The following is a 24,880-nucleotide window of genomic DNA, read 5'->3' as shown; positions in this document are numbered from 1 at the left end:
CAAATCTGCCGTCTTGCTGGAAATGAAAAGAAGCCCTGCGTTGACTCAAATCCAGGAGCTGCTGTCAGAAGCGGATTAAACGGGACGTGATGATATTTATCTTATTTGACACCTCGGCGTCGCTTGCAGAGCGTTTTTTCTAATTTACAAACTCTAATCGTGTAGCCTTTGGTTTCTTTCGAAGGACGCGGCAAAAATGCGGATTCAAAAAACACATCCTAGGCTTTTAGTAAGAAAACTTTCCGTTGCGAGGGAGATTGAGTTGCCAAGCTCTTAATATGACCAGCTCGCGGCCCGGGGTTCGTATCCCAAACGAGACACTTGTTGGCTGAGTGAGAAAAGTTGAGCTGTGGCGTGCACAGCAATGGCACTCATGCCTGCAGACACTTGCCAGACCAGGCACTGCTTGAAAAATAAACGTAGCCCAATGACACTTGCACGCGTAGGGTGGCTCGCTCGCTTTAATTATATCAGAGGGTGCTCTCATATACGCCTCCGCTTCTCTCCGCGAAACTATGTTGCAAGGCCTTGATGTAGACGAGTTGCTCGATTTGAGTTGCTAACGCACCGAGACCAACTAACGCGCCAGCTAGCATATTGGCAAACGCGTGGAATGTGAAGTGGGCACGAGTTTCGCAACCTCGCATATATTCGACTAACAAAAATTTGAGCATGTACGCGTGCAATGTACAGTATAGTGACCTTGCGAAGGATGAATTCCATAATTCCAAGCACAATAGCTGTGGGAGATGGGCGTGTTGTTTTGATATTGTGTCGAGCTGGCGCGAGTCGTGTTGGTTGTTGCAAAATTGAATCACATATAATATGGCGATACGACCGTTTGGAATTCACGGCTGCGCTGATTTAATAAACTTAATTGTCATAATGGCAATAACGCAGCACGTTCCAGACATTTAGTGGACGTGGATGGAATTCCGTTAGATCTGTAATTAAACGCGTGACAATTGCGGTCTGGAATGGGGTAAAAATAGTTGCGCATGAGAGATGAATTTTGGGGAGAGCACCAAAATACCACGTTCTAGAGACTAATTGCTGTTTTAAATTAAAAAACATCTTTAAACAGAGTGTAGTTTTACGACGTGCGAAATTTCTCGTCTTTTTATTATCCTCTGTATAAAGCACATAGCGCTGAATTGTTTGCTCACATGGACCTTTTAACCAATTTTCAACAGTTCATCCATAATAACTGCGCTTGTAAAGACAAGTTTTGTAATTTTGAATATAGTTAGAGTGCCGGCAAAAATTTGATTACCTGGCAAGTCCCTGCATCATCAAAGCAGGACAGATTCCCCAAACGCGGCGGTTGAAAAATTTGCCGTCAACAAGCTTGAAATGTATGGGAAACCCGATACGCGGAAAGGTAATTAAAATTAGCTAGCGCGACACGGTGATGCGCTATTGAGCAAAATGTAACAGCAAGTGCGTGTGTCCCACAACAGTGAGTGGGATGAAAAAATCGGCAGCAAAAACGGTAGCTAACGCCGGTGTTCCATTACACTCTTGTTTTTTTTCAATCATATTAAATTGCAAATGCTAGGGGCTAGGCAAGATTTAGGCAACGCTCGCGAGCGCTATATGGGCGCTACACGATTATAGTATACATACACAAGCGCGTATTAGATAGAATAAGAAGGAGGGGTGCGCGTAGAGGAGCTTACACATTGTCACACTTTTGCGTGCTTACAGCATGTTCCCATCATCAAACAGGGTTTTGGTTTTCACACACATACACTCTCTTTCTCTCTGTACTGCAAGAGGGGGAGATCGTTTGACCGCGGATGTGATAGGGTTGCGAATTTAAGTGCGGGAGCTGGTGCTGCGCGAAAGAGAGGAAGTCGCGCGACACAGGCATGGCGCGCTAGGACGCACACGTCACTTCGCATCGCCGCCGCCGCCGACGGCCTCGCCGTTCGCAGACAGACACCTGCAATTACGCCAATCGATAATCCATTAATGCTGTGCTCTCTCGTCTGTCTTTGTCGCTCACGAGCTCGAAAAAGGAGGAGTTGGCCCGCAGAAAAGACGGATTTCTACATGCTGCTGGCAACTCCCAGCACGCACCCGCAGGGGCCCTCAGCAGCACAATCCAGTTCAGCGCCTCTGCGATTCCACTCTTTTCAGTCTCGAGCATCCTTAATCAGCGATTGATTGGAGCCAACGGAGGGGTCCGCCCGGAACAAAGAAACGGCGAGAGGGAAAAGCAAACGCTCTTCTTTTTCTTCTCTGCATGTGCAAAAGTGTGTGGAAAATTGAAATTCGATGACTATGTCGTGAATGTGGCAAGGGATGAAGGCCACTTCTTGCCAAGATTTTTTCTGGGGGTTCCAGTCTAGTACACACCCAAACTGTCATGTTGGAAGACCCTTTGTGCTTGAAATCGGAGGAAATGTCCAATTTAAACGGCTTGGGGACTAGGGAGGAATTCGCATAACAGATAAGCAAGGAAAATAATAGCAACTTTCACCTCGATTTGTTCTTCTTGTTACTTAAATGCCCCTTTTATTTGAAATAAGGAGGAAACAATGGTCCTTTCATTGTTTAGACTTTCGTGCTTCTTTAAAATAATCTTGTGTTCCCAAACGTAAATCGAGAAATAAAGTGCTAAGATGAAGTGCCCTTCTTTAATGCTTTGTAAAAATATCAATTTGGCTGTTCCAATATATCGAAAAAAAGACACCTCATGGACCTAGAGTTGAATGCACGTACAATCAATTTCAGAGTTATCCCACCCCTGCATTACGCGCTAAAACGCACTTCGCACTTTTAAGTGGTGTAAAAGCTGTTTAAAATTCAACGCCAAGCCCGATTTCAATAATTAATTTCCCACACAAGAGACAGCTGCTCTCCCGTGCACTTTTCTTCGCCTCTTGAGGGCACCTGCGATGAATAATTTCGTTCTTCGCCAACGCCAGGCTCGTCTGCCCAGCGAATTCTTAATTTCAATTCGAAGACGTGGGAAAATCAATGGCACAACAAAGGTGCTGAAATCGCCCGAGCGGTGTATTCAGGTATATTGGGCGGAGAAAAGTTGTCGGTCGCAAGGAAGGCTTGCACCTGTACTCGTCGCATCTCGGCCTAATGGATGACTCACTCTGCATAATTAACGCGTGGTTCCTATTTATGGGCATGAACGGTGTCTTTTAACTTGATTTCACCTTTCAATTAGCAAGAAGAAGCTATACAGGCGGTCGTCTCTCACTCCTCCGCGCCGAGATGACTGCTGACTGACAGAAAAGGTCTTTTGAGCTGCTGGGCATTTAATTAATGAGATCTTCTGCCGGGAAGCAAGCTTCTTACACTGCTAATTGGTGTCAAAGGGTCCGCCTTAGTTATTTGGAAAACAAACACGCTTTGTCCTTAGAATGAGGTGCGTGGATTTTGGCAGACGCTTCATATTTTTTGTGATTAAAAATACCCGTAGGGAAACTAACGTTCTGAATCTGTTGGATGCAGCTTTTGAATACTGGTTTTTTCAGCAGAATGCGTAGTTTATGCTTAATGATATAATATATCACTGCAAGTTTCCCTCAAACGACCCCGGTATCCCATGTAAATTGGTGCATAGTAGAGTATTAACATTAAAAAGTTTTGAAAACTCTTATGGATCCCCTGGAAACAGGACTCCTCGAAACAAACAAGCACCCCAAACGACGCCTCTCGTTCGGTAAAAAAGGAGCTGTTTTGCGTCCACGGCGGATATAATTTATGTAAGAAATAAGTGCACTCGCATCGAGGGTCAATAAAACGGAGAGGCAAATCGCACAATCTTCAGGAATGCCGAAGAGAGTTATGGCGAATGCAGCTATGTATATTAATCAGCCGGAATGCGCGGAAGAATCTGCAGATAAAGGGAAAGGAGCTTGAGGGAGCAGCCAGCCAGCGGACTAATCCGTGCGACAGAATCGATTTCTCGGAAATAAAACTTTTCCACTACATGAAATGCAAAAAGTTGGTCGTCGGACGCGCGCGCCTCTACGCTTCCCTTTTTTATAATGGCCATCAGATTTTTCACGAGACACTGCCTTAACTATCATTATCATTGTATTGCCCTTTTATTAGCAAACTTTGATGCTGGCACCAAGCGGAGTGTGCAAGAGCGGCTGGAGAGCGCCCTGTGCGTCTGCAACCCGCCGACCGGCTGGGCACGTGTGTGCCCTTTTAAAGCTCAGATATGTGTGTGTGTGTGTACATGGACATTTAGAGGGCAATGCAAAATGGAAGCGTACTTAAATAGTTGCGACACTTATTTCCAATGTCCTATTTTTTAATTTCTTAGACCGATTTTGAATGTATTTTTAAATACATTCAAGTGTTTATAAAATATATCAAATTTAAAAAAGTTATTTCATTTAAATAATAATTATTTAAACGTTTTCACTTTTTAATTTTAGATAATAATTGTATTTTTTAGTTTATGTTTGAGTTTTTGTATTTTTTAGATTTTAATTTTTGCTTTCTTTATCACAAATATGTAATTTAAATAAATTTTGCTGTGATTTGTAAGCAATTATAAATATATTCCACTAGTAAATATACATATTCAAGAGCTGCATGCTATTTATTGTGTTACAACCAAAGCAGGCATCTGTTGCAACTACTATGGTTAATTGTGGACTTGACTTTAATAAAAACTTCAAAAAACCGACCAATTTTTCACTTCCCATGCCTTGGCTGGGATTTCTCGTGTACGATCCACGATGTGAGCGGCGGAAAAGAGTGCGATGAACGCGGCTGGCAACTTCTCTCGTCTCTCTTTTTTATCTCTACTGCATCAATCGAGAGTATTGATTATCAGATTGCAAACACGATTTTCGTCTTTACAACCGCGCTCTCGTTTATTCCCTTCCTCCGCACATACGTGCATGCATGGGGGCTGAATTCATGCATGCACAAGTAGTACTTTTCGCTGGTGTACACACGCGCCGCAGCAGCCTATTCTTCGTCTCATGCATGCGGGCTGACAAAAAAAAATTGTTGCCACTGAGTATGTGTTTCTTTTCGGCCGACACGTCACACACAAATTCGGTGATTGATACGGAAAATATTGAATTTTGATCGGCGTGCATGCTGAGGTGCAATCTAACTTTTTATTCCGTGCGCAGCGCGCGCGTTTTTATGCTGTTCACATCCTGGGCCGACGATATTTGAGAACGCGACCGCTCGCGCATAAATCTCGCATGTGTATCATACAATTTGCTAGACCAAGCAAGCAACCCTCGGCGACGGGGGCGATAAATTTTTGCACAAGCAGTATCTTTTCATTCTCGCCGCCTGCTTTTTTTAGCGGCGAGATGAAATTAATTTTAGCGTTTACAGCTACAAAGTGGTGATTATTCTTCTTGCTTGATATCTTTTCTTTATTTTTATTTCCTCTGGCCTCTCCTGCAGCCTCTTGAGAAGGAAGTCGTTGCTGGGCAGTCGTAAAATGGGGTTGCTTTACGCTCGCACTTTATTTTATTTCATTCCCCTGCAGCTAACAATTTATACAAACACACAACATACAGACGCAGCACATGCTGTACACCAGTATCGGCGTCCAATCTGGAATGAAATCTGCCGGCTGTTTGCAGTAAATATTATATAATAGTGGCTGGAGCTGCTTGAGAATGAAATACTCACTGTGTGCTTGCTCGCTTACGTGTTGTTCAAGGATTACCGAGGAGTGAGTCAATGGATTGACTCATTACGCGATGAATGGCTTGCTTATTGATATGCTGCCGCAGCGATTAATTAACCTAATCGTGCATTACGAATTACTCACATCCCATTGCTTCTAAAAGATAGAGCTAATTGCTTGACGTAATCGGAGATTGACATACAAAAATCAAAACCATCATGAGGTGATAAATGTTATGACTAATGGAATTTAACACCTAAAAGTTTTTAAAGGAAAATTAAACACTTTTTCATACCACAAAATTATTTATTCATATATGCAATGAAGACGGACATTTAACTTTGGAATTTCCAGCCGGTGCCCATATGTTATGATTTCACGTGCAAGTCAAAGAAATCACGTAAATTCCATTTGCTCGCGGTTGCGGATGCCGAGAGTGATTTATATGCTCTTTTGAATGTTCTTTTGTTGGCATTCTCGCGACGAAATTAGGACCAGCATACAAGAGACCAATTTTACAGCGATTTCCTAGAATTTATTGCATTTGTTCGCGAATAAGTCTGTACGCGGGGCAGCCTGCTCAAATACGATAAAAAGGTTCTGACAAACGTCAAACATAAGTACAACGAGACGATGTATAATACAAACAGCAAAAGAGCGCAAACACACATCATGATGTGGTGAAGAGAATTGAAAAATAATATATCTTGTGCTTTTCGTGACATTTCGGTCAACTCTCTGCTTTTTTCCTCCCCACAAAGTAGAAGCCTATATCCCCAGAGCAAAGAATTCTCGCAATGTATGGGCGGCGGAAAAATACACATACCGCATTCCCAATAAATTTGGAGAGCACAAAACGTTACTTATTCAAAATAAAGACGGCGTCGGCCTTTCCTCGGAAAATATTAGCCTTCCCCGAGGCCCGCAAGCAGCGGGCCGATACTGCAGAACGACATAATTTTCAATCCTCCAGAGGGTGCGCGTCGTGATCCACTCCATCAAAAGCGGCTAGCCGCACGCCAGAGTCCTCCTGCCCTTCTGTCATCTCGGACCGCACAAAACATTCACGTAATGGACGTAATATATTTTGGTAAACGTCACACTGCTTTCCTTGTAATTCTCAGCTACACACTCGCAGTGACTCATACCACACTGAGAGCGAACAGGATAGAAGTTGCACGCTCAGGTTCAGCCAACAGTGATCTCATTGCATTGCATTTTGAGTGGAGTGACTAATATTAATGGTTTCAGATAGGACGTGTTTTCCTTGTACGTGACTTAAGTTAAGGATGAGAAGCTTTTTGTGTTTATTTGTTGATCTCTGACTGTGCATTTGCTATTTGAAAATTTCTCGGCATTGCTCAGTCGATGGATTCTAGTTAAAATTAAATTTTCCTAAGTCTACTTTTGAACTTAAATAACGCACACCATGCTAAAAAGAGCATTATGAGATTTTGCTGACTGTCTGAAATGTCAGCGTTAGACGTCCAGCCGAAATGATATTAGGGCGTGAGAATAAGGACACCAGAATTATAAGGAAATCTGAAGTTCGCGTGTTGCCATTTTTGCTGAAGATAAGCGAAGAAAAACTGTCGAGATCATTTCTCCTCTTCCCCTACGCGCCTCCTTGGCGACACTTTTTATGGAGTGTTAAATTTTTCTGATTCCGCTCGCAAATTTTAGCGATGCTCCGGGACTCTCGGCACCTTTCCTCGTGTCTAATATTCGCTTGGGTAGGTGAATCGCACTCCGTGGGGTGCTCGTCTTTTTTCATCTCTCCATTTCTCATCAAGTAGAATCCACCTGGGGGATTTGCACCAGATTTTTTTAACTAGAAAATGAAAAAGGAAAAATATAAATACATCTTGCTGCTGGACGCTTTAATTTCCTCCGCTTTTGGTGTTGTGATAAAATTAATGCAGCAAACTTTTCCAGCTATTGTTCTCTTGAGATAAAGATAAATATATATATAATATTAAACTTCCCAAGAAAATAATTAATTGCTTACGGCGACATGCTTTTTAGTGAAATCGAATGAAAGTCTTTCATTCAGTGTCTATCTCAAAAGACAAAACTGCACATGCAGCAGTTGTCGAGAAGCTTATGGCGTTGGTGTGTATCGAATGCATTAATACACTTCTAGTGGAAAATGCTATATACAGTGCTGCGTCGAGCAGTTTGGTCTTGAGCACACACTGAGGCCAGCCAGCAGCATAAACACACTCTTGCAGAGTGTACAATTTAAACCGTCTGGAGTCGCTTTCGGAGATAAATAAAGCGCCCGGGGCCTACCTCTGAGGAAAAGGCGCCAAGGCGTGGAATATTAGCTCTCGTCGGGCGAGCGGGTCTCATATCATCATCGTCCCACCGGCGGGCAGGATTTCGTTCTCTCGTGGTGGATTTCGCACTCAGACACGTGGACAATAACTGACTGACTTTGCGTGAAATAATATCAAGAGCCGAGAGTAAAAGAGAATAGAAAGAGGGCCGGCAGCGGTCCAGCCTAAATCTTTTTCTTTCATTTTACGCAGCGTGGAGACGATATTAAAAAAGGCCGCCGCCGTTGAGATTCAAAGTGGAGGGAGAGGAAGTAAGAAAGGAAATTCGCGGAAACCCGATGGGCAAATAACGTCTCGTTGTTCTCAATATGAGGCAGCAGGCAGCCAGCAGCGAGAATCTGCTCAAGAGGAAATAATATAAAGCCCATCATCGGGAGATGCGCGCCCGCCCACCGCCACCGTCGAAGCTGCTAACCCCTTTTCTCATCATTCCGCCCGCTTCTTGAAACATCTCCGTCTCCTTCTTCCTTGGTCCGCTTCAATAGCTTCCTCATTCCTTTGTCTGCCGCTAATGTGCTGCTACAATTCCAGCATTCGCCACGATGACCATTATCAAGATAAAAAAGCAGCCCGTCGAGCATTATTATTGTGAATCAGCAACAGCAGCAGCCCATTGGCATGTATAAAAAAGATCTCGGCCAGCGGTGTACATAGTCTACTCTCCCTGCTCCGCCTCAAGATTTTGCTAGTGGAATTTTGTCCGCACGTGCACACAATGCAAAAAGGGAGACGAAAGAAAGCGAATAAGCTGCCAAGAAAAAGAAATTTGAGGAAGAGAATTAATTGGCCAATAAAGACAAAATTTTCAAACTCATGAGTCTCCCTCGCTCTTATCCGGAGCTAACGCAAATTTTCAATTTTTTGTATTGCGCTTCCAGAAGCTCTCGTCATCGCTGAGTCCTCTTACAATTAGATGCGAAAATTATTTCACATCTTCATAAGAGTCAATAATAAAGAATCGGTAGCCATCATCCTGTGCAGGATAATTAAAATTAATCAAATTACTTAAAAATGCAATGCCAAGTTACAAATTAATATTTTCTTGTGATTATCTACTTTAATTATTCCTTTGAGACGAAGTGAACTAGGAAAATGACCGTTGCAAGCTATTAAATTCTTCGGATCAACTCACCATAATTTACATATATTCGTGCAGGATAGTGGGACGCACGCGAGCTGGCTCCAAAAATCAAAGCACACGCACGCACTTTTATTTTCGGAACCACCTACCTAATGTTACCAATACCTGCCTGCCCACTTTGCTATCTGGGCGGGATAAAAAGCGCGGCAGCATTTTGGGATATATGTGAATATTTTATTGCCCCCGTGTGATCATTTATATTTTAGCTCCTATAGCTATACACACAGCAACAGTATAAGCGGCGACAGCAAACACCAGAATTTTTTAAAGCGATCGGCAGTATTTATAAAAGGAATAGCAGCTAGTCGATGTTGTTTGTTATTTTTATTTTCTCTCCTCTGTGTTTTTGCAGTAAAATCTTCTCTGGCCGCTTTTTGAGTGCACGTGCTGACGTGTTTTATGTCGGCTTGTATTCTTTTTTCCCTCCAGAGTCCCAATGCTACTACGGCGCTTCTCTAGCTGAGAGAATGGCAAATTAGAGAAAAGAAGGGCACTAAATTTCAAGTGCGAGGAGTGAATTTTACGACCGCTCAGCACTTTTTTCATCTCGCGGGAGAACATGTTTTCGTTTAATGAGCACGTGTGCTACACATTGATTTCGGGTGCGAGCAAGAGTGAGAGAAACTGTTGCAGCATCAGCAGTTTTTGGCCATACACTAAAAAGCCGGCTGGATCCCCGGGCAGACAGCTCTATAAAGCACGTATAAATCTTCCCCATTTATTTTGATACATATCGCTGTTTCCAGGCTTATATTTTCGCCATCAAAGTGATGGAGCGCATACAAAGCGAAGAATGCTGGCGTGATAGTGATGTTTTCATTTGGTAAATTGAGCAGAATTTAAAGTAGTGGCACTTGGCTGTGCACCACACACGCGTGTACATGTATATCAGAAACGTAGATCGCCTCAACTAAAAGGTGGTTTTCCGGTTAGGCATAGAGGATTATCAAGGAGGAAACAGTTCATCAGGTATATATTATTCAGAGTCATTGACTTTTAAAATGAATAATTTCGTCCGCAATTCCGAGAAGTGGCGTTGCCGCGGCACGCTCTTTAGTATGCAACCCGCACAACTAGGCAGTAACCATGTGTGTTTGTAGTACTCACTTAAGCTTGGCCAGATTGAAATAAATATACCCGTAAATCTCGGCGGCTCTATTTTCCGTAACCAACTGCGGTTAAAAGTGCATGCAAATGGAATGGGGTGCCTTGGAAGTCCTATATTCTACCCGCGCCAAACATTACAACTCAATGCAGAAGGCCTGAATAAGTATAGCACTAAAAGATATCGTAATAGTCAAGGTGGACCGATTTATCTAACAAATTGGTGTCCTGGGGAGTGGCGTCTATTTGCATTCAAAACCCATCAGAGCAAACTTATACACATAAAGGCACACAAAAATGCAAGGACTACATAAGGCATATAGCGTGACACTGTGTTATTTAATTGTGATGCCATCGGAATTGCATTGCTGCTTGACCGCGCACGGCTGTCATTAGCGATTTTCTTATCACAGCAGTTCGAGCATAATGCCCCGCGGCCTACACGTCATGTGTGAGCGTTTTTCCTTTCGAAAATCGAATTGCTGCTGTTACCACTCATCGTGAATGCCACTCTCCATCTCGCGGCAGGTGTTTTCTGTTTGGCCGAACACTCACGGAAAGAAGGAAAAAATCAGGTTTACGCTACCGTTGTAATTTATCGCGAGATATATTGAAACGGAAACGAGGAAATCGACTGCCTCGACGTGTGTGACCCTCACTATGTCTCACACCTATTGCTGCTTAATGAGACGTAAGTGCATTATGCTGCAATAATATCCTATAGCTCTTGTGTAAACTCTTCCCCTTTAATAAATTCTTATTTATTTAGTAATCTCTTTTTCATGAATGAAAATTTTGCTTTTAAATGCGGGCTTACTGAAAAAGTTAGAAAGCAAAATGTATAGATCTATTAAGTATATGGATCCATTTTTTTATGAATGTACGTCTCATAGCTTCACTTTCCTTTAACTTTACTTGTGCTTAATTTTACGTATAATACAATGTTTGAATTATATTAAATTTAATTGCTGCTGGTAAAAATGCTGAAAAAAGTTGCTGGCGATGCAAGTAGCATCTTTTAATTAAAAATGGTTGCATTTCGCTGAGTGGTTCAAAAGTGCATTCCTCGCACGATTTTTTTTTTAATTTAATGAAAACCATGAAAACGGGGAGCTGCCAACAAGCATTATTAAGCGCAATAACGAAGGCAATCAAGATTAGATTAATTACACAGCAGCTTGTGTTTAGGTATGCAAAATTTGGAAACAATTTATTTAAAACACCGAGATAATCGCCCGCACAAAGAATTAGAGTATTTTTAATTAAATGATCATTCCAGGCAAATTTGCCTTAAAACTGTTTAGGAACAGACAAATTTTATTTCGAAGGGGGTAAAATGCAAATATCGCAAAAATTAGCATCAGTGTTATTCTCTGAGCCTGCATTGAACGGTAGCGGGCGAGCGACGGCGGCAAAGTTTGTTTCTAAGCGCGCGCTCTGAAGCACCATAATCACGAGCGTTTTCAACTTTAATAATTACTTTATAGTAGCTGTAGAGAGAATAACGCCGCACATTAATTGGAGCCAAGCTGTCGTTGAGAAAGCCCATTACCCAGCGGCTCGTGAGATAAAGCAAAGCACTGGCCAGCTGGGGAAAAAAGCACCCCTTTCTCACTGGCTAAATTTTTAATTCCTGTCCCTCCGCGCTGCTCTTTCTCGCGCGGCCGAGTGCTCAATTCTTTATTACCAATCAAAAAAATAGCGCACACATTACTGTCTGTGGCACGCGAGGCAGTCCTGCTTGCTTGGATTATTCATGGGAATGACACTTGGCTTCTGGGAAAATGAAGAAAAGAAAAAAAGCAATCGAAATAGAGGGACATAAGTGCCGTGTTGGATTTTGAATTATAGTCGGGTAAGTTTTTATTTTACCCAAGAAGCGTTGGGCTGTTGGAATGCTTGATAATTGCGTTAATTTATTTAGCTCATTAGCATCATTGAAAATCGTCTGCAGGGGTTTTATGTTTGTTTTTATTACATAAAACCAGTCGATTTCGGTGCTCCTATTATGGACTTCGGAAGCGTAATCTTGTGACTATAATGCGTGACCCCGCAGTGGCGTGGCGTCCAGTGTTGGGGAGAATATATACGGATATCATTGTCGTACGGGGTGCCACATGGTCAAGGCGGCGCTGAAAGAGTGACTTCTGTGAGTGAAAGGAAGGAGAGCTAGAAAAAATATATATAATTCGGGAGATGATAAGTCGACGAGCCTGAATCGTAGCTGCTACATTATGCAGTGGAATAATATTTTGTTGCGTGACTCGGTAATAAAAATAATAAAACTATGCCGCCGCCGCCGCTTTCCCGGTCCAAGTCGGTTCTCTCGAGGTTGCACCACCAGCGCAGGGGCATTATTCTTCTTCTCTTATTCGTTTTGATCTTACATGTACGCAATATTTTCATAATGTGGCTGAGCGCACGCTGAATAAGGTGAGATATTGTCTCTCTCACTCGCTCGCTCGCTCTCTCCGCATATTATAATGGTAGTTTATGGTGAACCGCATTTGTCACAAGGGAAAATTATTGCGCCCTGGCAATGCTGACTTTAGGAGCAGCTGCAGCGGAGAGAAACTTATTCTCGGCGACGAGCCGTTTCTCTCCCTTCTAGAAGAAGCAGCAGCAGTTTTGTCGCACTCTCTGGCTTGTTCTTTTCCTTTCCTTGCCCAGAGACGCAAATAATGAAATTTCATCTTCCGAGTAATACACACTATTAAATTTGTCCGCGGCACTCGGCGGTGTGTACACATACGTGCACTCATTCCGCCGCGCACTACTTCAATCGGCCGCCGATCGTGCGTGTTGCTGTGCACCGTGGAGAAATTAAAATTTAATGTGCGCACGCCGCCTCGGGATTATTGCGATTCCGAGAAATCTCGCGACAACTTTCCAGTGCATTAAAATTTATAGACGACGTGTGGATGGATGCAGGATGTTGTTAAGCGGTGTCAGCAGCGGCGTGCCTTGACTGGCCTTATTTGTCAGCCTGACCGACCCGCTGCGCTTGATTCTGAACGTTAAACTTTGCTAAATTTAACGCTATCTTCACCGAGATAGACTTATAGGAACTCTGTTTTTGGTTTGTTATGTAGAATGAATGACCTCTACAAACGAAAACATTGATTCTTTGAGCTTGAACCAAGGGCACACTTAAATTGAAGGATGCAAAGGTCATTATTTGCCAGGAGATATTTCAAGGCCTCGTCCAAAGTGCACGATATTTCGAACTAAAAATCGAATTATTTGTTGGAAGAGTGCAATCATTACATTTTAACAAACACAAGGGCCTTGTGACGATACAAAAGGTATTTTATAATTATAAATTGTCCTTGTGTATTCCAACATAAAATTTCAAGCTGAAATCGCTATCATTTTGTTCATGCTAGTCCATGGATTTATTTTTCTAATTGTGACTTTTTTGTATGATTCCAGGTGAGCGTCTTAACCACATTGCACGGCATTATTATTTGTGCTTGGATGAGGGTGGTAATGTATAGAAAAATCAATTTTCCAATTTGTTATTCCAGAAAAAAAGAATATTTGCCCTGCAAAGCGACGGGATGTAGAGCACAATCAAAGCATAAAATTCGTTTTTTTCCTGCTCCTCTCCCGGAGCTGTAAAATTTGCATTTCAAAGCATGGCAACAAGCAATAAGTCCGTTCAAAATAGCAGGCAGAATGCAAATTTTACGTCAACCCGTCGCTCATTATTAATTCCGCATAAATATACCGCAATTTCCCTGGCGTTCCTTCCGCTGCACTCGCCACACACTTGGGTGCGTAATGTGTCATAAAAGACGTCACTAAGATACCGCACGCCGCGCGCGTTTTCCGGCGCAGAAGTGCACAGGCGGAGAAAAACAGGATCTCTCCAGCTTTGGAACTGCTGCAAATCCGGCGGTTTGCTCCCTGCCTCGCTCGCATCTGCATACCGCTCGCAAACAAACAAAACGCGCTGCTCCGCGCTAATAGAAATTTAGATTCACACATAATACACTTGGCTGCAGCCAGCACAACTCATAAGGGCGCCCGCATTATTATTGCAGAGGAAACTAGCTGGCTCTCCGTCCGCATCGTGCCCCTCACCGGGGAGTGCTGCGTGTCATGATTGACTTGGACGCCCGATTAAATGTGTCCAAAAAGAGGCGACAATAAATTTTGAATCAAACGGCGCGGTGATCCGTCTTTTTCCCCAGCGCATTATTTTCACATCACATGTTGTGTATGTCGTAATAAGAATTTAATGCCCAGCCGTTAAAAGTAACAACGCGTCTGACACGATAAATCATTTGGGCCGGGGCTTAAGTAATGGCCGAATAATTGCCACCATTTGTTCATTATTCGTGTCTGGCCCGAATTCGCTCGCATGCAAATGATTGTGCCGAAAACGCCCCCGCGCGAATGTTGGTTGCTGTTTCCTTTTCCTTTTTCTCCCCGGTGGCAGCCTCCAGGGCCTTGATTTCCCGGCGACACGACATGCAGATGAGTTATGGCCGCTGTGGACTATAGCGAGTTGGGCAATGATTTGGCATAAATAGAATTAGACCCTTTTTGCAGGGCTTGCGCGCTTGAATAACGAACAGGAAATATTTTGCTTGCTTGCAGCCGTTTGTTCGTAGCCTTATGAATAAATCTGAGTGCACCGACATTTGATAACGTTCATGCTTAAGAAAAACACTCCTTGTTGGTGTTTTCTCATTTCTTTTTCATTTTTAAATTTGAAACCGCCACTGATGATATTGAAATCGGACCCCTTTCCGCTTAACAGACAGTATCACGCAAGTTGAGCCGGTTATTGGCATGAGATCTTTTTGTTTGACGCACACTGGGTACCAAATAGAGCCAGGCACATTGATTGATGATGTTTTGAAGTGTTTGGCGCTTTTTATGTTAAATTTATTCTGCACGGATGCAATGTGAAAACCTTTCATAATAATTTTAATCCCCCTTTTTATTCTTTCAGTTGCAATGTGCATATTATCGCGATAATATTGTTAAATTCATGTAGTCTGCACCATTTTTTTTACTGACGATCAAACTTACGGCTCAAAGCTCGCATAATCTTGAAATGTGAGCACGAAGTTAAAAAAATGACTTTATTCAACATTCTCGATTGCAGATTCTTTCTCACGAATTTGCATAATTCGCCGCGATATTCACGCCGAACATAAATTCTCGATTATTCACGAAGTTTCTGCCTCCAAGTTGAGGCCTATAATTACAGCGTGGCGATTTTTGCTCTCAACCGCGGCCGCCGCCGTGTTTCTTTCCTTTTTTGATGCCGTTTTTGCAGCGCGATCGAACACAATAGAAATGCAGGTGCCATGGCATCACAAAGAATGTGTTGTGAGTTTGACGTCATCCACGTACGCAGCATACGTTTCAGCATTCACATACGCATCGTGGAAAACGACAATCAAACACGCGAGTGTGGGTGACATTCATGCGTTGTGAATTATAAAAAATACGGAGCGACTTTTGAGTGTGCTTCTTGAGTGCCATAACGCGCCGAATTTGCGTCATACACGCGTCGCAAATTGAATGGGAAGTCATGCTGGGAATTTATGTCCCTCATTGTCAAAACCTTTTGGCCAGGAGAGAGCGCGCCAGCTCCGAATGTGTGCACGCGGACAAAATTTATGCTCGCTAGGCTGGTTATCGCCCATTCTCACTCTCAGGTTGCTCCTGTTGAATTTGTAACGCAATCGCTGCCAACGTGCTGCCAGTGGAACGAAAAATTGAATTCTGGCCCCTCACGAAGTAACAAAGCTGCTGAGCACTTTATTTGTCCTATATGGACTAGCAATTCATAATCACGAGAGAAATTTTGCACCTAAACACTTATAGATACAATATCTAAAATTTTGATTGTTGTGTCTGGGCCTGAGAATACTCGCTGGAGTGGAAGTGAGTCAACCCTAAATTCAACCGGGGGCCCCTGCCAGACGGAAAAGAATCAATTTTATGCAACCCGCCTACAACTCCTGTGTACCCGCTCATGCTCAGCAGCCGCGCCAGACAAATAATGTGACTCAATTATTGCCTCGTGCACGGATTTCAGCTTCTTGTCGGCAATGATTTATCAGCTGAATATTAATGAGCAATTACTGAGAAGGCCGCGAGTGAGAGAGTGAGAGCGCGCCAGTGGATGAATGAGCAGGCGAATGAATGAATGAACGAACGAACGAGGCGGGTCCCACGTAGCCAAGTCGACGAGCGTCCGCCGCCGCTGCGACCGCGACTCGAAGCCGTTACTCCCAAGGATAAGAATCGCTAATGCCGCTTTGCCAAGAGCAAATGATAATAAATAAATGAGCAAATAAATGACGACGGCTCTTGAATGGGATCCTCGTGAATGGCGCCTCTTATATAAGTGTACTCGCAGGCCAGGGAAACCCAATATACTTTTCATTATTATTGTGCTTTATCGATTTTTTTACTTTTGGTATATGATGAAGTTGTCACGTGACAATCAATTCAGTATTTTATTTCTTAACCCATTCCTCAACACAAATGTTTAACAATGTTTTTTTTATTTAAATTTCAAAGATCTAATGTCTAATTTGACAGGCTCAACTATTTCCCTACTTTTGTGCTGTAAATATCGCCAGTATAAACACCGACATGAACCTCGTCCAACATTTTGTTTCTCTTTCACGCCAGAAATGGGTTTGAGAAGGGCAGATTAAAGATCTGCATTACTATGCGTAATTAAGAGCACATCAATTACCATAATTGCTTTTTAAACTCACAATCAGCATCATTACTGCTAATTGCAATTAAAATCGTTTTGCATAAGGTGTTCAGTTTCTCAGTTCTTAATTAACTGCATAAGGCGGTGCAGCTCAATTTTGACAGGCACTCGTGGCTTTCCCTTTGCCAGAGCCCATCCCTGCCATTTGTAAGTTTAATGTACACGTGCAATTATTCAGCCGCAAGACTCTACAGAACAAGAGAGCGACTAACTAAGAACACGTATGTTGGTATTAGCGTGGGTTGATACATGCATTACGCATGCCTCCCTTTGCACGCTGTGTCACTCACAAACAGGAAACGCGGTGGCTCTGCTGCGTCGCGACAATTAGCATCCCTAATTCCGCCTTTGTAACACGCACGTGGATGCTCCGCCGTGCTAATTACGCGCCAGTAATTATATAAAATGCTGCTAATTATTAGTTGCCTGCATCTTCAAATGCTCATTACGCGTCAGAGTACCGTCGCTGCATGTGATAAATTACATTAATATGCGCTGATTCGATCAGCAGTGCACGCAGCGTATACCGTATTTCATTTATTCCTCTAGCGTTTTTACCTCTGTACCTGCCAAGGAGTATTATTTATTGCACATTTGTGCTCGAAGTGGTGGTGTGCAAGTATGTGCTACAATTATCGCGCTCGGCGTGTAATTCACTGATCTGATACGGCCCAGTCGCTCTCACGCTTTCATAGGAGTAAAAATCAAACACCCAACCGCACGTTAAAGTGACAATCTTTTTGCTGGAAATTTATTAGAAAGATGCAATTAAGATACCGACCAGCGTGGAATTAAAGTTCATGCTAATCTTTAAATCAGACTCACTGTTTTTCTGGCAACAAAGCAATTACCTTAATTAAATTAATTTTAATTTTTTGTAAAACCGTTTGTTTTATGAACTCCTTGATGTTACAAAGATTCTTATCAGCCTTTCAACAGGGGAAAATCCTATATAGGAGAAAAATCGAACAATGAAAAGATATTTACATAAATACATTTTCGAGTAAATTTTGTGACCAAAAGTGTACTCTTCTAGCCAAATCTCTTCACTTTTGACCAATCTCATTGATACCAAATTTTAGTAGATTAATTTAAAAAAAATGGAATTGAAAACATTAGTTCATTCTTGACTCCCTTCTCGCGAAAAAAAGAGTTCGAGATTTTATAAATAGAGATTTTAGTTAAAGATGGTTCCTAGAAAAAATAAGTATAAAGTACTGTGAATTTAACTTAAGTGGAGAAATGAATCATGCGACGTGGGCTCTTTGTAAAGCTATTATGATGTACGAGCGAGTGCTTTTGTGGAAGTGGCGCCGGCCGCAAAATTATTAAGCACATAAAAGTGGAAATTACCGTGATTTAAGTGCTGCGCTTTGGAGTCATAATGCGAGTCTTAGGTGCCAATTGCACTCTGGGCAGAATAAATCTTGACCTTTCGCATTACCTGGCTAGTTAGTTCTACAGCAGGTGCACATTGAAAGACAGAGAGAAAATGTGAATTGCCGCTATTTACGTCGGTGCAGAGGCAGAGAAATTATCGTACTCCAGCAGGGGCGAAAGATCAAAGGTCTCTATTTTTGCGTGCCCGGACACCGCTGGAAAAATGAATAAATGGCGGCGGTGGAGGAGGCGGTGGCGGCATGGTGCTGAATTTAGAGCCGGCCGGCCCATTATTTCCTTTAAATGTCACACATATTTCAGTCAACCTTTTAGCGAAATTACAAAATACAATTTCCTGTTGTGCCCGGCGTTTGCATTACAAAGATGACTGGCTCGCTACAAAGGCAACAGCTCGGCAGCTGTTTGCCGACATTCTCGTCGTCGTCGTTGCTGCTGCTGATGCTGCTGCTGACTCAACCCTTTTCTCGGCGCGTGTAGTCGCAATCTGCAAACACGCTGGGCCAATTTATGCCGCACATACAATTTACCCAGCCAGCCAGCCAGGCTGGAATAATATTGGTGGAGCCGTCTTGATTACAAAATATGGATTAGTGTGGAGTATAATGAGCGAGACTCTCTCTCTCTCTCTCTCTCTCTCTCTCTCTCTCTCTCTCTCTCTCTCTCGCTCTCGCAGGGTGTACTCAGTCAGACGCCTAAATTATTATACCAGTCTGGCTCGCACATATTGAATTCAGTCTGTAAACGCAAGTTAATTCCATTAACCTTCGTCGTGCGGCGTGCGTTTTGTGCCAAGATCAGATTAATCGTTGCTGGCTGAGGGGTTTTTGATTTAAAAATGGGATATAAATCGTTCGGCCAAACACCTACATAATCTTGCTCTTGAGGTTCCAAGCAACACCCTCTCCATTCAAATATGTATCATGTCTCTCGTCCTAATCCGGACTGTCGAGGATAACCCTCAGAAGATTATCCTTGTAGTGGATGAAATCTATTGTTCTACTCTCTCCCTAGAGGAAACAGGGATAAAACGAGCTAAAGGCACTGAAATCTCGTGCACCCAGGCAGGTCTATTTGACTTCAAAACAAATTTGATGGGATAGTCTAGAGTATAGTATATACGTGCAATCGATCGATTCATCAGCAATTCTGCAGATGCGATAGTGTTGGGAGGGGGCTACCGGAAGCGGATAACTGTTGGCAAAATGGCAGCGGGCAAAGTGCTTGTATGTGCACCTTAGTGGCCTCCCTTGTTCTTTTTGGCTCGACGGCCGTCCTCCGCCAGCATCCTTTCACGGCCCACTGAACCAACTAACGTCTGCGCACGAAATCGGTGCACTCAACTTCTTCCGAAAAAGCACGAAATTTGCAAAAGCCGGCAGCATGCGTCGCCTTAATAGCCACATAAATCACGGCGCAATGTGAAATTGGCGAACGTCTGGATAGTGCCTTTTAGTATTCCCTAATAAATTATTGAGCGCTTTGCTGATGCTAATTCCGTGTGCTCATCCGCTTTTGCGAAAAGCCGCATATGCAACCGGCAGAGAGGCGGCTAAGAAAATCGTCTCCATTTAATTTAAATGATAATAGGCCAAGGCGAGCAATGCGCGCCTCAAGGGTCTCCTTATCATCCCCAGCCAGACTTCCTACCTCCCCTTTGCCGCTGTTTGTTGGTAATAACCACTGCGAAATGCACTAATTAGAAGAAAATTGTCTCTTGTCTTGCCTGCTTCTGCAGTGCACCTTACGCTTCGTCATTTATTCGCGTGCTTGCCGCACCGGGCAGTGAAAAATGCCTGAAAAGGTTTTTCATTGCAGTGACGTTGATGCATTGCTTGTTTTCTTGATAGCATCGTATTCACTGATGGGTACTAGAAAATTATGCCTCCAGACAGGTGCATTTTATAAGCAATAATTAGCAGATAAAATTTATGTAAACTTTATAATTTTTCGTCACTAAATAAACGCATTCAGTCTTAAATTTTTTTGCATAGTAAAAGATCGTTGCAGTCAATGTTCAAATTATTTATTTGGTTGCAAAACAAATATAATTGAATCCTCAACAACAGGATTCGCCAAACAAACAACTACAACGTAGAGGAAAACCTCGAAGTAAAGGCGTACATGCAGCTAGGACCCAAACTTTCCTCAAATGTATTTTCAAGTTAATGAAAACAGCTGCGGTTTGTATGCTGGCCCAGTGTCTGTGTTCTGAAATTGAGGAGAGCAGCGGCATGAAAGCCTTTCCTCGGCCGTTTAGCACTCCCCATTCGCCTGTGTTCGCAAACTTCAAGCCTTATTAATTATTGTCGCAAATAAAACGGCCGCTCATCTGGATAATATACGGCCCCTCATTATTATCACCGAAATGGTAATTACCCTTAAAACCAAGAGAGAGAGAGAGAGAGAGAGAGAGAGAGAGCCTTGATGTTGCTACTTTCAAAAGCTGTGCACACACGCTCGTCGGTTGGAAACGAAATTCCGAGAATTTCAAAAGTTGTACCGACACTCGCATGTCTGCAATTGAGCAGAAGAAATTTCGGAAAGTTTGGCGCTCGTAAAAGCAAGCAGCGGCAGACCCCAACTTATGCATTGTCCCCCGGGGCGGATCTTTCGCTCTATCCCACTCGCCCCGGCGCCTCGGTAATAATATTTTCGTCATTCCGCGAATAGGACGAGGAAACAAATCAAGCCGCTGCTATTTATTCGCAGGCGTTGCACGCGATCGCCGCCGAGTGTATTAATACTGCATTAGCTGCCCTCTTTGTATACGCGTGTGTGGAGTACTTTAGCCGGCTTGATTTCATTTTATGCCCGTTTCCAATTTTATTGCCCGAAACCGAATAAATTACTCTCTAGCTAGCTGTCTGTGAAACTATTGCGGTATTGACGGCTTCGGACTGACTCATAAAACCCCCAACATCTGGTCGGGCTCCGAATTTTATTGCGCATTTTTCCCTCTGACTGACTGAGTGAGTGAGCTTCACAAAATGGCTTTTCTGCACATGCATTCTTTAGGGATTCGCACGCAGTCCAAATGACAGGCAATTGTTTTGCGAGAGGGATAATTAATTTCTGAGCCATGATAACGGTCGTAAATTTTCCACCCTTCGCTTGCAATGGATGGCTCGTTGACCAATCACCGGCCAGGTTCGCAGTTACATGCCTGAAGCAAGAGTTATCTCAATCTACCACCAATCATTACGTCCGGAACGGAAAGTGTGCTTTACAGAGAACGGCCGCAGCTTAAAGATTACGGGGCATTCACTAGGAATATTGGCCCCTTGATTATTTTCAAAACCATCCAAAAGGCGATGAAATTTGAATCTGATTGAACAAGTAATCGCAGCCTCTAATGGACTTGAGATAGAGGAGCGGTTCAGAAGATTGCTTCTGACATGCAAACTGTGGTGCTCAAGGACAAAATTGTATGTATTTCTTCTCTTGACATGACGCAACGTAAATCCCACAGCTCAACTTGACGGGTGCTCGCTACCTCGACACACTCCTTATGAGTATTGAATTCATTCATGAAAAGCTAGCTGTTTTGATCTTCTCGTTCAACACAAAGTATCGAATTTAAAGTTTCTTGATCGCTGCCGAGTACTTGTTTTTCATTCACGCCTTTTCCCGACTTGTCACTCGATTAGACGTGAAAAAGCCGGTGCTGCAGCCGGCGCGTGCTTTTTTTGCATATTGATTGTCCGCCTCGCGCGTGCGAGTGTATTCACCTTGCTGTGCACCCAGCAGCAGCGACACACAAAAGCATTCAGCCACGCCAGAGTGCACCGCTGGCTGGCTGACTGGCTGGTTGGCTGCTGCAAATTAAAATCCCCAGACGGCCGATCTTTTATGGCGGTGCAAAAGAGGAAAAAACCTTGTGTAAAACTTAATTACACCCATTGTTGCAGGAAAAGACCTATTAATTAGCAATCGTCATTATCGAGCCTGTGTGTCTGAACGATTTTTCGCCAACAGGCGTCGTAAAAGTGGCCGACTTTTTGACACGCAATAACAAACAAACCGTCGCCGCTCGATTTTTATGAACTGCCGAACACGTGTGTGAAAATTGAAAAGCCTTCGAGTGAGGATGTGTGTGCTGTGCGCGCGTATTTGCGGTGCACGAGTAATCATTTTCGTACTCTCGCATGTGAAAATCCTCCTATTGGAAAAGCGCGTGTGGGAGGCCACAGCGTTTTTTGTCTGGTGCCCTACAGGTTGCATAAGCGGCGCTACGCAGGCTCCTCTCTCTCGTCTGGAGCGAGCTGGGCAAAGTGATTCGCGTCTCTGATTTACACCGGCCTGCGTGTGCTCTTGCTGACCTTGCTGGCAAATTGGTGTTTTGTGGACATTGCACAAAATGTCAAGTTTTGCACGCTGGCTCGTTCCGTGCTGGAATTTATGCGAAATGACTATCGCACAGAGATGGGGAACTAAAATGAAGTTTTAGCTTCATCGGGTAATTAATTCCGATAAACGCGTGGCCATTAAATTTGTGGGAAACCTAGGGGTTAAAATCAATAGCTTGGGAAGTTCGCTATCACTTCGGTTAAAAAATTCAGATGTATTATAAAATAAAATATTAATTTTCAGTGACATTCCCATACGATATTTTCTGTTGGTAGATTCTTATGAAGGTATATGCACTCCAGCAGGATATAGCTGAAATTAATTAATCGTTATCAAGTGGAAACATTTTTAATGAGGAAATGTTAACTTACTCTTTAGAAAAATATTGGAATATATTCTTGCTTTGCAGTGCAATTTAAAAACTGTCAAAATACATACAGGAAATAAAATTCTAGATGAGATTTGAAAATGTTCCTTTTTATTGTAAATTTGATAAATATTTCGAATTCTAAATCAAGTCTGATTTTAATCTTCTGCTCGTCTATATTTTTGTCCTTGTCGTATACACAATCAAATATTTACAAATAGTATTTATTTTGATTTTTTAAAAAGACGGTCATCATATCAAATATGCATCGCATTTTTCATAAATTATGCTGCAAATTTTTAATAAATGGTTGGCCAATAAAAATATATTTAACTTCAACACTCAATTGTTATGAAACAATTTGAGTTAGCATATCAGCAGAATTGGACATAAAAATTTGCCTGCCAGAAATAGCATGGCAAGTTTTGTGGATTGGATGTTTGCGGTCAACCTTCTTTCCTTCCGCTGTGTCAAACGCGTGCAAAAAGGGCAGACGGACGGATAGGGAGCTGATACACCAATCGGCTCGTGATATTGACGGATGTGAAACCACCGAGGATGGAAGAAAGACCTGACGTGTGTGCCAACTCGCGCAGTCAGCCAGCATAGTCCATAAATCATGGTGCGCGGCCGTAATTAGTACTTGTTGGTTGCAATTGTATATAATTATAAAGCGCGCCTATAAAAGTCAATAGGCTCTCCATGGCAGCGGAGCGGGAGAGCGAGGAAAAAACGAGCTCAAGCCAGGCTTTTTGAAGGGAATAAAGTTTATTAGAGTGCTGCTTATGGATGGATGAGTTTGCCCGTCGGTTCGCACAGTCTGTCTACCGAGCTGGGCGAGCATCAAATTATTTCGCCAGACTATTTTAATGGCTTGAAAGGTCTGCTGGCTGATCCGTCGCTGCACGGCATTTCCGGAGAGCATGCCAAAATAATGCGATTACCAGTTACCCGCTAATTGATTTACCGTACGTACTACGTGCCCTTCAGTCACTGAGCTGACTGATACCGGCAAAATATTTGCGATTTCGTATTTCCCGATCGGCTTTTGCACCCGTTAATAACACTTTCGCTGTCGGTCGCTCGCGTAGTTGTCCGTCCTGTCGGTCCAGTCAAACTTTGCCCGCCGAATGTCGTCTCTGCGCTGTGGAAAATGCGTGGGAGAAAAATGGAACGAGCTATAGATGAGTGCTCTGATGAATTGGGATTGCAATTCGGGCTGGCTTGATTCCCTTCCAGCTGACAACACGGTCAAAACGCGCTCTATTTGCATAATAAATTCCGCGTGAAACCCCTGAATGAAAGGAAAAGTGAAACTAAAAGATTGGCTCGCTTCGCGTTGAAAAACAAGGTCGTGACTGATTTTCCACTTGTGATAATTCCCAAGTCAGAAGTCAATGGCTGCCTCCCTTTTCTTCAGCGATTCCCGGCAACGCAACTTGTGCGGGCTAACCAACCTCTTTGGCTCAATTAAAAATTTATCCATTCCACCGGTGGAGCAACGCAGCGCAATTTTTTACAATAACGAAGTTTTTCTCAGTTCCTTAACTCTGAAAGGCAGCGAGAAAAGCGGTCCTGCTCTCTGTAGAAACGCACTCACCAGAGGGAAATTAAACCTGAAGTGCCGCCGAAGCGAAAACTTTCCCAACTCGCGAGTTAGTCGCCGCTCTGCGTTTTTTATTCAATGAGAAAGAGAGCGGAAGACAGAGAAAGAAAGAGACAATGCCGACGCTCGCGCTCATTAATAATCTATTTCAGCAAAGTCACGTGCGCGTTGTGCGCGACGGCC

General features: G+C 43.1%; 1 protein-coding gene across 3 annotated transcripts in view; it reads left to right on the top strand.

Moving 5' to 3' along the window:
- The window catches only part of chm (chameau), a 116,551-nt gene that overhangs the window by 26,178 nt on the left and 65,493 nt on the right, over positions 1-24,880 (top strand). For 2 of the 3 annotated variants that reach the window (XM_065497318.1, XM_065497316.1), the window contains exon 8: positions 13,655-13,708. The exons of the other annotated variant lie outside the window; for it this stretch is intronic. In XM_065497318.1, coding sequence (XP_065353390.1) covers positions 13,655-13,708 — 54 coding nt within the window. The remainder of the gene's footprint in view (positions 1-13,654; positions 13,709-24,880) is intronic. 3 annotated transcript variants of the gene reach the window in all.

The sequence above is a fragment of the Cloeon dipterum genome, chromosome 1 (genome assembly GCF_949628265.1).
Source record: "Cloeon dipterum chromosome 1, ieCloDipt1.1, whole genome shotgun sequence".
Lineage (NCBI taxonomy): Eukaryota > Metazoa > Arthropoda > Insecta > Ephemeroptera > Baetidae > Cloeon > Cloeon dipterum.
Note: the sequence above shows the minus strand (reverse complement) of the source record. Positions and strands in the feature narration are given on the sequence as shown.